At 44.5% G+C, this 17,313-nt stretch overlaps 1 protein-coding gene across 2 annotated transcripts; it reads right to left on the minus strand.

The window, feature by feature from the left end:
* Positions 1–11,991: 11,991 nt before the first annotated feature.
* On the minus strand, positions 11,992–16,800 carry LOC136453766 (protein NRT1/ PTR FAMILY 8.1-like). Of its 2 annotated transcripts, none has more exons than XM_066454318.1 (5): positions 16,592–16,800; positions 16,288–16,421; positions 15,910–16,127; positions 15,289–15,800; positions 11,992–13,027 (listed from the first exon to the last, which is right to left on the minus strand). In XM_066454318.1, exons 2-5 carry the CDS (start codon positions 16,388–16,390, stop codon positions 12,190–12,192), a joined length of 1,671 nt encoding a protein of 556 aa, XP_066310415.1. In that variant the 5' UTR covers positions 16,391–16,421; positions 16,592–16,800; the 3' UTR covers positions 11,992–12,189. The 2 variants fall into 2 exon arrangements, with proteins under 2 accessions (XP_066310415.1, XP_066310416.1); XM_066454319.1 differs by having other exon boundaries at positions 16,281–16,421.
* Positions 16,801–17,313: the final 513 nt, after the last annotated feature.

The following is a 17,313-nucleotide window of genomic DNA, read 5'->3' on the forward strand; positions in this document are numbered from 1 at the left end:
TGTATTACATGTTGATTTGTTGAGTTACAATTTGTTGTCCATTTCTTAATTGTGTGAGATGGGCTACAATTATCTCTTTTCGGATAAGGGTGTGGAAGTCTTTAGAAGGGAGGATTCCTCTATTGTCTTTATGGGTCAATTAAAGAACAAGCTTTACTTAGTTGATTTGAACAAAAGTAAAGCTAAGCTTGAGACTTGTTTAGTGGTAAAATCTAGCATGGGTTGGCTTTGGCATCACCGACTAGCCTATGTTGGGATGAGGAACTTGGCCAAACTTTTAAAAGATGAACACATTCTTGGACTAATAAATGTTCACTTTGAGAAAGATAGGATTTGTAGCGCTTGTCAAGACGAAAAGCAAGTTGGAGCACCTCACCCACCAAAGAGCATCATGACCACCAAGCAATCATTGGAGCTAATACATATAGATCTCTTTAGACTAGTCATCTACCTAAGTATCAGGGGTAACAAATATGGTCTTGTTATTGTTGATGACTATTCCCGTTTCACTTGGATATTTTTCTTGCATGATAAGTGCCAACAAGAGAAGGTAAAGATATTTGTTAGAAGAGCTCAAAAGGAGTTCGGTCTTCTCATCAAGAAAGTGAGAAGCGACAATGGGACCAAATTCAAAAATACTATAGTTGAGGAGTTTCTTGATGAAGAGGGCATCAAGCATGAGTTTTCAACTCCATACACCCCTTAACAAAATGGTGTAGTAGAGAGGAAGAACCGTACACTCATTGACATGGCAAGGACAATGCTAGATGAGTACAAGATGCCAGACATCTTTTGGTGTGACGCCATCAACACCGCTTGCCATGCCATCAATCTCCTCTACCTACACAATAAGTTGAAGTAAACTTCATATGAGCTTCTAACCGGTAACAAGCCTAAGGTGTCTTACTTTAGAGTATTTTGGTGCAAGTGTTTCATACTTAACAAGAAACCCAAAATCTCTAAGTTTGCACCTAAAGTTGATGAAGGTTTTCTTCTTGGTTATAGATCCAATGAGCATGCCCACCGTATCTTCAACAAAACCTCTAGGAGAGTTGAGATTGCGGTAGACGTGACATTTGATGAATCAAATGGCTCTCAAGTGGAGCAAGTTGATTCAAGTGTTGTAGGAAAGAAGGATCCACCATATGAAGCAATCAAGTAATTGGCTATTGGTGATATTAGACCACAAGAAGAAGAAGTCACTGAAGTGGAGGTTCCTCAAGTTGCTGCTGCACCTATTTCTACTGATGTACCTGATGCTACACTACAGCAAGCATCTGCTGCAACTCCAGAGCATGGCAGTGCCACACCTATATAGTCAGCAGCAGCTGATTCGACTCCAGCTCAAGGACAAAACCTACAACCCATATTTGAGCAAGATGATGATGAAGATCCAGAAGATGAACAAGAGGCCATTGAGCATCCAAGGCTAAGGCAAATAATTCAACGGGATCATCTCATTGAGAACATCCTTGGGAGTCTTCAAAAGGGGGTAACAACTTGTTCATATTTAGTAAACTTTTGCCAATTTTACTCACTTGTTTCCTCTTTGGAGCCTCTTAAGGTTGAACAAGCACTTGGAGACACGGATTAGGTGATGGCCATGCAAGAAGAGCTAAACAACTTTGAAAGAAACTAAGTGTGGACTTTGGTAGAATGACCCAATACCAATGTCATTGGCACCAAGTGGGTCTTTCGCAACAAGCAAGATGAGAATGGAGTTGTGACAAGGAACAAGGCAAGGTTGGTTGTTTAAGGTTTCACTCAAGTAGAGGGCTTGGACTTTGAAGAAACACATGCACCGGTGGCAAGACTTGAAGCAATTCGAATGCTTCTAGCCTATGCCGCTCATCACAACTTCAAGCTATATTAAATGGATGTGAAGAGTGCATTTCTCAACGTCCTTAGTCAAGAACTTGTCTATGTTGAGCAACCATCAGGCTTTGAGGATCACAAGTTTCCCAACCATGTCTATAAACTCCAAAAGGCGCTCTATGGGCTTAACCAAGCACCAAGAGCATGGTATTAATGCTTTAAGGAATTCTTGCTTAAACACGGCTTTGAAATAGGCAAAGCCGATCCTACCCTTTTCACTCACAAAGTTGGCAAAGATATATTTGTGTGCCAAATATATGTCGATGACATAATATTTGGTAGTACTAATCATTCTTTTTATGAGGAATTTACTAGGATCATGACCAAGAGATTTGAGATGTCCAAGGTGGGTGAATCGAAGTTCTTCCTTAGATTTTAAATCAAGCAAGTGAAGGATGGAACTTTTATTAGCCAAACAAAGTACACCCATGATATGCTCAAGAAGTTTGACATGGTGAATGCCAAGCCTATCAAAACTCCCATGCCAACCAATGGATATCTAGATCTCAATGATGAAGAAAAAGTCATGGATACTAAGGTATATCGCTCCATGATTGGCTCTCTACTTTATTTGTGCGCATCTAGGCCCGATTTATGCTTAGTGTGTGTATGTGTGCTAGATTTCAAGCTAACCCAAAAGAGTGTCACTTAGTGACCGTTAAGAGAATCTTAAGATATTTAGTACACACTCCTAACCTTGGCTTGTGGTATCCTAAGGGCTCTAGGTTTGATCTACTTGGGTATTCGTTTTTTGATTACGCCGGTTGCAAAGTAGATTGAAAAAGCACTTTGAGGACATGTTAATTCTTTGGACGGTCCCCAGTGTCTTGGAGTTCTAAAAAGCAAAATTATGTAGCCCTTTCCACCGCCGAGGCTGAGTATGTTGCAGCCAGTGCATGTTGTGCTCAATTACTTTGGATGAGGCAAACCCTTCAAGATTTTGGATGTCACTTCACAAAAATCCCACTCTTGTGTGATAACGAAAGTGCCATAAAGTTAACCAACAATCCCGTAAGCCACTCAAGAACTAAGCACATAGACATCCGATATCATTTTTTGAGAGACCACAAAGCCAAAGGAGATATCAAAATTCATCAGGTGAGCACCGAAAAGCGACTAACCGATATCTTCACTAAGCCTCTTGATGAGTCAAGTTTTTGTGCTTTGCGTAGTGAGCTAAATATTCTTGATTCTCGTAACATGGTTTGAACTATAGCACACCTTGATTGATGAACTAGCATGGATAGGGGAATGAATTGCAAAAGTATAAATATTGTGCTTAAAATATTTTATCATAAGAAACAAGTGCATTATGATAACTGTTTGTATTGATTATTTGTTGCTGATCATAGTGTGCTTGAGATATGTGTCCATATCCTATATATATAGAGGTATTTAGTTAGTAGCTAAATTTACTGTATTGGGAAGTGTGGTTGTGCCGCGCCTCTCTCTCTCCTTTCTCTCCCTCTCATGAACAGCGCCGCCGCACCGACGCCCTACGCCACTACCACCTCCAGCAGTGCCGCGCTGTGCTGCTAGTGACGACGAGGAAGACCAGCAGCATAGATATATAGGCCAACCAGAGATCCTACAACTATATAGATATAGGTACCAAATTTTGTTACATTTAACAAACTCAAGTTACTCCATCCATCCTCTAATATAATGCATTTTTAAGACAACTTAATAGAACCATAAAATTACGCATGTACTCATATATTAAACCAATTAAGGTATTTCTCCTTAAATTATGGTTTCTTTTTTTAACAAACTTTTCCAAATTGAGACATTGACACTACGTAGAATACACTATATTTCAGTATAAATTTTAGAAGTCATAATGCACTATGTTTCAGGACGGAGAGAGTATAATTTTGTACCTTTCCAAACAACATAAAAGGAAAAAACTGTCCCTAAACAGTAATAAAATCCCTCTCAAGTCCGGAGCAGAGTAGTTGAAAACCTCCATACCTGTCAATGTCAGTGGTTAGCAGATTCAGACATTCAGTAACCCATGACCAAACAAAACTACGTTCATTTTATATAGACTAGAGAATTAAATTACTAGTTGCAGAAAAAAGAATGAAAATTTAGTGTAAATCTATATATCTGTCCTTGTCATTACTTCCTCCGTTCCTAAGTAACCGCCGTTTTCGTTTTCCGAGAAACCACTTTAACTAGATATATAAAAATAATATTTATGGTGCAAAATTAATATCGTTAAATCTATTTTCATAATAAATTTATTTAGAGATATAAATGTTGCATACATTATGTACAAATCCAGTTAAATTTATGGCATGGAAATCAAAAGCGATGGTTATTTAGGAATGGAGCGAGTAGTCATTAGGATTTGGTCCTGCAAATCTGGAGGCACGTATATGTGTTTTATTTATATTAATAAAATTTGCCGTTAGCTAGCTAGGTTAGCCGTACTGTTACAGCTCATAAGTCATAACGAATTCCAAGAGTACGAGAATCGGTCATTCGTCGCCGTTGTCGTTTCCTGTTTTTCCTGTTCGACCAATGTGGACAGAACATGCCAAAGTCCTACTTTGGCCACCGCATTGTTACTATAATCCTTCGAGGTTTTTGTAAGAAAAGAAATCGTGTACTATGTTTGAATGTGATGCCTATAGGATCATGATCATCGGCTCTTTGCCTACTAGTACTAGTCAAATCCTTCAGGTATAGGCTTTGAAAACCGCAAAAGTCACTCGCCTCTAATTACGGGATTTAGTAGGTACAAAAAGAACATCAGCCGAAGGAATCCTCAAAGAACGCAGTTTTATGACCCTTCACCATCAGAACAAGGTGTTGATTAGACCTTATTGCAAAACATAATAAAAGAAGATATCGAGATTGCTGCATCGACAGCCAACCAACTAAAGAGAGAGAAGCACTGAAAATTCTAACAAAAATAAAAATATTAGGACATCAATTTAGTATAGTCTAATTAGCATTAGCAATAATGTCGCTGAATCTAAATTGCTTCTAAAATACCCAGCTCTCCCATTCTTAAAAATAAATTAAGGTACCCCTTAATTTATATCTAAATTACCAATTTTTCATCATGAAAGACAATTTTGTTAGAACTCAACATGAAAGATAATTTATAGTTTATCTCCTAAATTTACATCTAAACTACTCATATGTACCACCGTGGGTTCGCTCCAGAAGTCATTGTTGGAAATAATATGGGCCCATATAATATTTAATAAATCAAATAAAACTCTATGGTGCGTAACATTAAGCGTTGTATGGTTTAATACCATACGGGATTTTGACTGAACGCTGACTCAGCTTATATGGTTAGAAATTATTCATCTAAATTGAGAAGCTGAGAAAAGGATAAAGACGTGCCACACGCGCGCGCCGCTGCCGCCGGCCGGGCCGTGGCAGGCGGGCGTGGCCAGTCTTTTGCCACTTAATCCACATAACAACGGGAGTTACTCCCCTTGATGGTGGAGGCAAACTGATGGCGGCAGTTACCGTCCTTTTCTGCTTCTGTCTCTCCGTCTCCTGGGATTCTTCGCTGCCTCTCTCCTTCCCGTCGTACCCATATATCCGAGTCCCGTCAGTCCAAACCCGTAGACCGCAACCACTCCCGAGATAACCACAGATCAGCAGTTTTTTGGCTTCATCGTTCCGTAACTCTGCGTGCACGGAATAGCAGGAGAGCAGGTGCCTCCGGAACCCTCATCCGCCTAAGAACCCTGCATGAGGTGAGCGACGATTAGGTTTTTGGGGAGCGATCTACGACTGCTCATCCACGTACATCTTCTTCCCTGTGATTGCATGTGGAACGTCAAGGCGTCTTCTTGCTGGTGATCCGTTCGTGGGACTGCACTGCTGGTGATCCATTCGTGGGACTACACTGCGAACATCTTCCTGCATCGACTGTGGTCCACGACTTCGAGCAACGCACTATGCCGACTAGTGCGAATGGAGCCTCCGATGCCGTCGGCATGGGACCCTTCGCTGGGTACAGTCTAATCTCTGTTATTTCTATACTTTATGTTTTTACTGTATTCACCAGTATGTCATCTCTGCATGCTGTAGTGTTCATAAGAAATATACACATGCACATATATGTTGTCACAAATCTGCTGATGTTATTTTTCTGGATTAAACTGATAATGAAATTGCCTAAATTCCTAACAACCCAAAAACCTAATATTAGGCAATTTTCTATCAGTAGTTTTGCTGCTGCTTTGAAGCCAAATAATTTTAATGGCAAGAATTTCATGATATGGCGTGCCAAGATGGTATTGTGGTTGACTACGATGAACTGCTTTTAGGCTGCATAGGGGAAGCCTGAACAGTTTACTCCTGATGAGGAGAAAAAGTTCTTGGCTGCCGATAACCTGTTTCGAGGCGCCGTAATTAGTGCACTTCATCCCAAGTATAAGAAAAACTACATATCTTGTACATCAGGCAAAGAGTTATGGGATGCTCTTGAGGCAAAGTTTGGGGTTTCTGATGCTGGCAGTGAGCTGTACCTTATAGAGCAGCTGTATGACTATAAAATGGTTGAAAACCGTTCTGTGGTCGAACAGGCTCATGAGATACAGGCGTCAGCAAAGGAACTAGAACATTTCCCATGTTTGTTGCTCGATAAGTTTGTGGCCGCGGTATAATCGCTAAGCTGCCATCTTCTTGGAGGGATTTTGCTACTTCTCTAAAACACAAGAGACAAGAGTTTAGCATGACTGAGCTTATTGGATCTCTTGATATTGAGGAGAGGGCGAGAGCAAAAGACAATCGTGGAAAAGGAGTTGAGTCTTCCGCCGGCAATATGGCGCAGAAGAAAAACTCATTTGCATCTCGTAATAAAAAGAAGAAGAACATGCAAGAGAACAACAATGCAAAGCCTAAGCAAAATACACAGTTTAAGAAGAAAAATAATAAAAAAGGTGGAGGTTACTTTGTTTGCGGGAGTGATGAGCATTGGGCAAGTGCGTGCCCAGACCGCAAATATAAGCAAGAAAAGAAATCAGCAAACGTGGTCATTAGCGAGACTGGAGGAGGAACATCTGGGTATGGTAATTCTTTACCCTTTGTTCTTTCAGTTTGTCTTTCACCTGAGTGGTGGATGGACAACGGTGCTAATATTCATGTGTGTGCTGATGTTTCTTTGTTTATTTCCTATCAGGTCGGCAGGAGTGGAGCCTTGCTGATAGGAAACGGTTTGCATGTGCGTGTTCTTGGTGCTGGTACAGTCGTTCTGAAGTTTACTTCGGGAAAGACGGTGCTATTAAAGAACGTGCATCATGTCCCCTCCATAAAAAAACCTTGTTAGCGCTTCTCAGATGTGTCGCGATGGCTTTAAAATTGTGCTTGAGTCCAATAAATGTGTTGTGTCGAGACATGGAACATTTGTTGAAAAAGGTTATGATTGTGGAGGCTTGTTCTGCTTATCTTTGCTTGATGATGTGTGTAATAAAGTGGTGAACAATGTTAATGTTTCGGATGAGTCGAATATATGGCATTCATGACTTTGTCACATTAACTTTGGCTGTCTCACGCAGCTTGCAAATCTAAATTTAATCCCGAAATTTAACTTAGTCAAAGATTCTAAGTGCCAGGTGTGTGTACAATCGAAGCAACCGCGCAAGCCTCACAAGGCTGTTGAGGCGAGGAACTTCGCACCATTAGAACTCGTTCATTCTGATTTATGCGAAATGAATGGCGAATTGACTAAAGGCGGTAGACGATACTTCATGACATTTATAGACGATTGCACTAGATTTTGCTACGTGTATTTGCTGAAAACAAAAGATGAAGCATTGCATTATTTTAAGGTCTATAAAGCTGAGGTAGAAAATCAACTTGAGAAGAAAATCAAGCGTTTGCTGTCCGATTGTGGGGGAGAATATTTCTCAAATGAATTTTTTGAGTTTTGCGCGGTGCATGGAATTATTCATGAGAGGACGCCACCATACTCACCATAGTCTAATGGGATTGCAGAGAGAAAGAATCGCATTCTAACTGATTTGGTTAATGCCATATTGGAGACTGCAGGACTATCTAAGGAATGGTGGGGTAACGCTATATTGACATCGTGTCATGTCCTGAATAGAGTGCCCACAAAGAACAAAGAAATCACACCATTCGAGGAATATGAGAAGAAGAGATTAAATCTCTCTTACCTGCGAACTTGGGGTTGTTTGGCAAAGGTGAATATGCCAATAAACAAAAAGTGAAAGCTTGGACCAAAGACTGTTGATGGTGTCTTTCTTGGTTATGCTATTCACAGCATGGGTTATAGATTTTTAATTATAAACTCTAGTGTTCCTGAGATGGTTGTTGATACATCATAGAATCTAGAGACGCTATATTTTTTGAGAATGAGTTTCCCATGAAAAATGCACCTAGCACAACTGGTCATGAATTTATAATTCCTCATGAGCATGAAAATTTTATTCCGATATAACAAATTGAGGAACCCTATGTGCAAAATCCTGAGGAGGATGACACTATAGTCACAAAAAAAAGCAAGAGACAGAGGAGTGCAAAGTCTTTTGGTGATGACTATATTGTGTATCTTGTGGATGACACACCAATTACCATTGAAGAGGCATATTCCTTTCCTGATGCTGACTTATGGAAGGAAGCAGTACAGAGTGAGATTGATTCTGTTATATCTAATGAAACTTGGGAAATAGTTGATCGTCCCTATGGGTGCAAGCCTATAGGTTGCAAATGGATGTTCAAGAAAAAGCTTAGGCTTAATGGTACTATTGAGAGGTACAAGGCAAGGCTTATGGCCAAGGGTTATACTCAAAAAGAAGGTGAGGATTTCTTTGATACTTATTCACCGGTTGCCCGATTGACCACAATTCGAGTTTTGCTTTCCCTGACAGCCTCTTATGGTCTTATCATTCATCAAATGAACGTTAAGATAGCTTTCCTAAACGGAGAGTTGGAGGAGGAGATCTATATGGATCAGCCTGATGGGTTTGTAGCAAATGGTCAAGAAGGCAAGGTGTGTAAATTATTAAAGTCATTATACAGCCTAAAACAAGCTCCTAAGCAATGGCATGAGAAGTTCGACAAAACTTTAACATCTGCTGGCTTTGTTGTGAATGAAGCTGACAAATGTGTATACTATCGGTATGATAGGGGTGAAGGAGTCATTTTGTGCTTATATGTTGATGACATACTAATCTTTGGATACAGCCTCAAAGTGATCGAGGAGGTGAAGGAATTTCTATCTAAAAATTTTGAGATGAAAGATTTGGGAGAGGCTGATGTTATTCTTAATATCAAGCTTCTAAGAGAAGGTGATGGTGGGGTAACTCTGTTACAAACCCACTATATAGAAAAGGTGTTGAGCCGCTTTGGGTTCAGTGACTGTGCACCTGCTCCTACACCTTATGACCCTAGCATGCTATTGAGGAAAAATCAGAGAATAGCAAGGGATCAGTTGAGATATTCCCAGATCATTGGTTCGCTCATGTATCTTGCTAGTGCAATAAGGCCTGACATCTCATTTGCTGTGTGCAAGCTGAGCCGGTTTGTGTCAAACCCAGGAGATGATCACTGGCGAGCTCTTGAGAGAGTGATGCGCTACCTAAAGGGACCATGAGCTATGATATTTGTTATATCGGACATCCAAAAGTGTTGAAAGGCTATTGTGATGCCAACTGGATTTCTGATGCTGATGAGCTTTATGCTACAAGTGGATATGTGTTTTCACTTGGAGGTGGTGCTGTTTCCTAGAAGTCTTACAAGCAGACTATCTTAACGAAGTCTACAATGAAAGCAGAACTCATAGCATTAGACACTGCTGGATCTAAGGCTGAGTGGCTTCGTGATCTCCTTATAGATTTACCGGTTGTTGAGAAACCCATACCAGCTATTTCTATGAACTGCGATAACCAGACTGTGATTACAAAGGTTAACAGTTCCAAGGATAACATGAAGTCCACAAGGCATATTAAGAGACGACTAAAATCTGTTAGAAAATTAAGAAACTCTGGAGTAATAGCATTGGACTATGTCCACACGTCTAACAATCTGGCAGATCAATTCACTAAGAGTCTATCACACAATGTGATAGAAAGTGCATCGAGAGAGATGGGTTTGAGACCCACTTAAAATTTACTATAGTGGTAACCTGTTCTATGTGATCGGAGATCCCGTGAAGTAGGACAGTGAAACAAGCTAGTAGTAAATTATGAGGAAAGATCCTTAGTAAGACTCATTTATGATGTATATCTTTCCTTTTTGTAAGGCTGGCTGGCTTTTGCCTTAATGCGTTCCAAGTGGCTTGTCAAAGTAAAGATGTCCTACAGAATATTTTTTGAAGAACACACCTATATGAGTTAGACTGCTGGTCACAGTCTATAAGATTTGGGTGATCTCTAAATACTCATGAAAGGCACTGAAGTATAACTTATATGCTTCAAATAGAGGGGATGTCTTTTGCTGTCCAGTATCAGCTAAGGACTTTAGTGACATTCACCTCACACAAAATTATTAATTCAAGGCTTAGTCCATTGTTCAATTATGATTGAGTGAAACTATTATTCTAGATGGATGTTCAACTTAACAGTCTCCATCGAAACACTGGTATATAAAAGAAATATGGTTCTGAGACTACTTTGTTACAAACCCTAGAGTTTGGTGGAGATTATTGGATATAATATGGGCTTGACCCATATAATATTTAATAAATCAAATAAAACTCTATGGTGCGTAATATTAAGCGTTGTATAGTTTAATACCATACGGGATTTTGACTGAACGCTTACTCAGCTTATATGGTTGAAAATTATTTATCTAAATTGAGAAGCTGAGAAAAGGATAAAGGCGTGCCACATGCGCGCGTGCGCCGCTGCCGCCGCTGGCCGGGCCACGGGCGCGAGGCAGGCAGTGAGCGGGCAGGCGTGGCTAGTCTTTTGCCACTTAATCCACATAACAACGGGAGTTACTCTCCTTAATGGTGGAGGCGAACTAATGGCGGCAGTTACCGTTCTTTCCGCTTCCGTCTCTCCGTCTCCTGGGATTCTTCACTGCCTCTCTCCTTCCTGTCGTACCCATATATCCGAGTTCCGTCAGTCCAGACCCGTAGACCGCAACCACTTCCGAGACAACCACAGATCAGCAGTTTCCTGGCTTCCTTGTCCCGTAACTCTGCGCGCACAGAATAGCGGGAGAGCAGGTGCCTCCGGAACCCTCGTTCGCCTGAGAACCCTGCACGGGGTGAGCGGCGATTAGGTTTTGGGGGAGCGATCCATGACTGCTCATCCACGTACATCTTCTTCCCGGTGATTGCCTGCGGAACGTCAAGGTGTCTTCTTCCTAGTGATCCGTTCGTGGGACTGCACTGCTGGTGATCCGTTCGTGGAACTACACTGCGAACATCTTCCTGCATCGACTGTGGTCCGCGACTTCGAGCAACGCACTATGTCGACTAGTGGGAATGGAGCCTCCGATGCCCTCGGTATAGGACCCTCCGCTGGGTACAGTCTAATCTCTGTTATTTCTGTACTTTATGTTTTTACTGTATTCACCAGTATGTCATCTCTGTATGCTGTAGTGTTCATAAGAAATATACACATGCACATATACGTTGTCACAAACCTGCTGATGTTATTTTTTTTATTAAACTGATAATGAAATTGCCTAAATTCCTAACCGTCATTAGTGTCAAATTGGATTTACGTTCTGATTACCAGCGTACGAAACGAAAGAGACATGTAATAATTTGTCGGTCATCATGTTAACGCAGGGATAAAAACAATTCGTCGGTCAGGAAAAGAAAATTCGTGCTCTTGTTTTGTGCAGCGCGTTTGAGGAAGCAAATAAACACGCACGTCGCCGTCACAGGCTTAACAGTCGCTCTCGGGGCAGAATCGAATAATCTGAAATTCCGTGCATGGCCCATCGCATTGTATCGACGAACAGGCAAGAGGTCGTCACTAGTGCCGCAAGCTGCGGTGTCGCGCCCGGCGAAAGCACACGGAGCCATTGGTCCGTAATCCATCGATCGGCAACCCCTAACCTGTCGTTAGTCGTTACCACCGATGGGAAGTGTCCGTTTGACACTGCACAGCTTAACGCGGAGCACGAGAAGGGTTGGACCATGGAACCTGCACCGGATTGGACCATGGGCTCAACTAATTAGCTTTATTGGACCGGGCCAAGCCCAGTCATTGTTCAACGGCGCTTTTCTGTTTCCCCCGGGCCCGTCGTTTTGCATCACCCATTCACCCACCATTCCAAGTGAAGTGTGATCTTTCTTTGGATTGATTGAAATCGGTACTAGCACCCCCACGCTAATATTCTACTACTATAGACCGGTTTTTAATCCACGGTCTTCTTGTACGTGTACCAGCGCGCGATGAGCAGGTAGACACCGAAGTTGCCGACGCAAAGCATGGCGAGCAACCAGAAGAAGTAGTCGAGGTGCGCCCGGTTGATGTCGTCGGGGATCCAGCCATCCCGGCCGCCCCGCGCGGTGGCGCGCGCCACGACGGTGACGAGCGCGGAGCTGACGTAGTTCCCCAGCGCGGAGGACGTCATGGAGAGGCCCGAGCAGAGGCTCCGCATCGCGTCGGGCGCCTGGTCGTAGAAGAACTCCATCTGCCCGATCGACGTGAACACCTCGGACGCGCCCACCACCACGTACTGCGGCACCTGCCAGAAGATGGACAGCGGCAGGTACCGCCCGTCAACGCCGGTGTTGGTGTCGTACATGCCGTGGCGCGCGATGACGCCGCGCCGCGCCACCTCCAGCGCCCCCGCGGCGAGCATGGCGAGCGTGAGCACGACGAGGCCCACGCCCATGCGCGCCAGCTGCGTGAACCCGCGGTCGTGGCCCGTGGCGCGGCGCGCCAGCGGGACGACGAGGCGGTCGTAGAGCGGCACCCACAGCATGACGCTGAGCGTGTCGAAGACGGAGAGCACGGCGGCGGGCACGCGGAAGCCGCCCACGTACGGGTCCAGCGTGTCCCCCTGAAGGATGAAGGTGGTGGTCATCTGCGTGTACGCCGCCGCGAAGATGATGCCGCTCGCCCACACCGGCAGCAGCCGGAGCACGCACTTGAGCTCCTCCACCTGCGTCACCGTGCACAGACGCCACGCGCTCGCCGGACGCGCCGCCTTGTCGGCCGCCGTCTCCACCGCTGCCTTGTCCAGGAACCTGCACGCAGTATAGTTTGGTGCGTCATGGGGCCCTTGGTTTCAGTAAAGTTGCTATGATACGACAATGCACCCAGCGTCCAAGACAGATTTGCATGGAATCTGCAATCAAATTTCTGTATCAGACAGACAGCTGCCGACGTGCTGCGCATATATATATTTATTAATATTATCTTAAGCCTTTGTTGGGTGAAATTTGAGAATTTAGCTACTGTAGCACTTTCGTTTTTATTTGACAATTAGTATTCAATCATGGACTAATTAGGCTTAAAACGTTCGTCTCGCGATTTCCAACCAAACTGTGTAATTAGTTTTTTTTCGTCTATATTTAATACTCCATGTACGTATCACAAGATTCGATGTAATAACTACCGTAGCACTTTTTAACTAAACAAGGCCTAATATTATCGGCCGGCTGGCGGCTGCTGCTTCATCCAGTGGCCTCGGTCTGATAATGACCACTACCACTACGACTTGCCGCAGAAAGGAAAGGTAATGGGCGAGAAAACGATCTGAAAAATAATATTTCTTCTTGCATTGCATCAGTTAGGCATGCACACGACAAACTTGCCGCGGTGCAACAGTATAATAAACAATTGGGCATGAAGCAGCAGCAGCAGCACCGTGACAGTGCTGGGCACCGAGATGCATGATATCGGTACCAGCTAGAGGACCATCTTACTCAAAATGCATATGATTTCGTTACTCCGACGTACAATATATAATGTTGCAAAGGCCGACGATGTCACAGCGCTCGTACGGTGTCATGCTAGGTCGTATAGGCTATCAAGCTTTTGACTAAGGTAAACGAATAACACACTAACACCTAGTCAGCAATGACAATATGACATCATCAACTTCTTTTGACTAAGGTAAACGATCGAGTAACGCCTAGTGAGCAATAACATGACTCAACTTCTAAGGATTACGAACTTATACCAAGACATGATTTCTTAGGCTTTGATATATATATTGTGCTCCGGTGAAACCCGCCACGTCCCACACCCGATTTTTCTTGGCACCATTAGATTGAAATATGAGGGACCTCCACCCTTTTCTTCCTCATGTTTTCTTCTGCGAGCCGTCGATGATCTTCGAGCTCGATGCTGGACCGGGGGTGGAGATGACCTCGGACAACTGGAGACTAGTAGGGCAGTGGGTACAGGCAAAGGTAGCAGGGGCAAATGCCCATAATGGGAGAAGGGAGGACTGTTGCGAGTTAAGAGCGCGGACAACAACGACCAGCGGTGGACGGTGACTAGCGGAGATGGGGGCACTCAGATCGGGAGGACGAGCAGCATGACGAAGACAGCGATGGAGGAGGAAGAAGAAAAGAGGGGCAAAATCTAGTACGTCGGATTTACTGATGGGAGAGTATAAGGCACGATACGACCTGCAATTTTTTTTAAAAACATAGCGGACCCTCAAGTAAGCACATGTAACTCACCCCTAACTCGAATGTGCATATTTGGAGAATGGATTGAAAGATATTAAAATGAAAAAATTATCATACGTGCCTTATTGACGATGGACGCATCACCTACTACGACATCTATAGTGTCATTTCTTTCTAAAATAAACCTGAAAAAATTGTGTGCACCTGTGTCGAGTCTAGGATTTGAAGCTAGATGCATAGGGTCCATAAAAATGAACTAGCAACAGTTGGATTTGTATTTATGTATCTTAGTCCATATTAGTTTAAGAATTACCATTACTCAGATTTGTAGTCAAGTTTTTGGACTTCACAGTAATAAAAAACAGTCTTGATTTTTTGTTGTCAATGTATAGTAAAATATAATTGGAACCATATATCTCAGAGTGGGTGGATGCTGCAAACTTATAAAAAAGTTACAGCTGAACCTGGACGGATAGGTTCCACCATAGTCCATAACGAACTCGCAACACTTAGCTTTTTGTTTATACCTTACTCCAGATCAGTTAAAGAATTATCATTACTTCACATCGGAGTTGTAGTCTAGTTTTTGGATTTTTCAGTAATAAAAAATTCCTAAAAAATTTGGGCTTGATATTCCTTTTGTCAGTATGGGTAATCTGAAAACCATATATCCCAGAGTGGTTGGATGCTGCAAACTTCTAAAACGTTTATAGCTGGATATCGAAATATCGACGAATAGTTCAAGATTTCGCATGAAGCTAGATCATATAACTAGAAAATTATTAACGATCACATATATTTTATTACGATTGATAATATTCCCTACTCCTGCAAACAAACAAATCTACGACGAGTTAGCTACTGACCTGAACTGATCGGTGTGCGCGAGTCGGCGGCTCCCCTGTATCGCGGACATGCCGTCGACGTCCTCGCACTCGTGCAGCGTCGACGCGTCTTCCGGCACCTCGACGCCGCACTTCCTGAACGCGGCGACGACAACCTGCGCGACCCTGGTGAGTGGGCTGCCGGCCGGCGGCTGGTGCCGGCGGTACGCGGTGGTGCCGGTCAGGAAGACCGCGACGGCCAGCACGCTGAAGAGCGCGGGGATGCCGTACCCAAGCTCCCAGCTGACGCTGGACTGCACCCACACCAGCACGGTGCCGCCGAACAGACAGCCGACGTTGATGGAGAGGTAGAACCAGTTGAAGAAGGAGCTCTGCCGCCCGCGCTCCTCCTCGTCGGACTCGTCGAACTGGTCCGCGCCGAACGACGTCAGCACTGGCTGCAGCGCGCCGCCCAGAGCCAGCAGGTACAGCCCCGCGTAGAAGGCCGCGCTCTCCAGCGCCACCGCCGCGCTCACCGTGAGCACCACGTAGGCCTGAGTACGTACGTGCCGGAAACAAAACAAGAGAACGGCGACGAGGCCGGGTGGGTGAGCTTGCTTTGCGACTCTGCGTCTGATGGTGGACGACGACGTACGTACGTACCACGACGGAGATGACCAGGAAGAGCGCGATGGTCCAGTATCTGCCGAGGAAGGCGTCGGCGAGGAAGGCGGCAACGAGCGGCGTGATGGAGCTCGTGCCCATCCAGTTGGTGACGCCGTTCGCGGCGGCCTTGCTGCCCTCGTGCAGCCGGTCCTTGAGGTAGTTCACTAGGTTCGTCGACACGGCGAAGTAGGCGATGCACTGGAAGCAGTTATTCGCTGATGTCCAAGTCCAGCCATCACCACGTACGAGTGCATGCAGATGCCACAGGCCACAGCCAAAAGGTTGAGACGGACGAGGCCATATAAAGTTATGAACAGATGCTCATCACCAGGGGGGAAAAAACCAGAGGTGTATATGTTAGTTATTACTTATTACCGAGGATGAAGGCGCAGGCCCAGAAGATGCGGCGATCTCTCTTGGGTGTCCGGCGATCGGCGCCGCCGTGCGAGCCATTTGATTCCACGGCCTCCATCTCCATGGTTCCAGCACCAGCTGTGGTTCAGGAGACCCTGAAAATTTCCACATGTGATTACGAAACCATGGACGGATGGAACCATTTCAGGAATGGAGATTTCAGAAACAGAATCATCAAAAGGTGAGAAGACAAGGAATTGGTGGATATTGTCCGAACTTTTGTAAACGGTTTCAGAAACTGATTTGAACGGTTTCAGAAACGGACCTTTTGGCTTGGGCTAATCGGAAATGGGCCTTGTTTCAATCTTCACCCTACGTTCTTGATATTTCAGAGCTGCAGCAGTGCAGCTCTTATCCACGAATATTTCTGCGCCTGTTGCCAATGACTGGCTGCTGGCGCTGCTAAGCAACTGCAACTTGAGTGAGAGTGAGACTGGTGCAAGCACGCAATGGTGACCGCGCAGCGAGCGAGCATGGGCGGACCAAGAGGACTAGCAGCAGCAGGTTTATAATAGCAGCGCCAGCGCGGGAACTGTAAGCTGATAGCAAAATGCTACTCCTAGCTTTTGAAAATGTGCACTTGTGCAGTGCGTGATGCTTCCACTCTGGTGTCGCGTCACAGACAGAGAATGCCGTGCCTTCGCCTGCAACGCTGCGGGTTTTGTGAGCACGTCAGAGTGCAGGACAAACCGGGCGTTGGCCGCCGGCACGGACACGAATGGTGTTTTGGATATGCAGTACAGTAATACAGCCAATGATTTGGTTGGGATCGTGCGCTGGTGCTCGTTATCTGATAGATTTCTATATTCTCCCTAGATACTCCTTTAGTGCCCACTAGGTTCTAGATTGTCCAGGGTACTAGCCACGCGCGCTATACTCCAAGCTCACCGAGCGTCCGAGCCACCAGGGGCGGGGCGCGCCGTGTCTGCAGAAAGCTGAGGATTTCCGCAGGAACGGCACGGTGTCTTTGTAGCAGGACTACAAATC

The sequence above is a fragment of the Miscanthus floridulus genome, chromosome 5, assembly GCF_019320115.1.
Source record: "Miscanthus floridulus cultivar M001 chromosome 5, ASM1932011v1, whole genome shotgun sequence".
NCBI classification, from domain to species: domain Eukaryota; kingdom Viridiplantae; phylum Streptophyta; class Magnoliopsida; order Poales; family Poaceae; genus Miscanthus; species Miscanthus floridulus.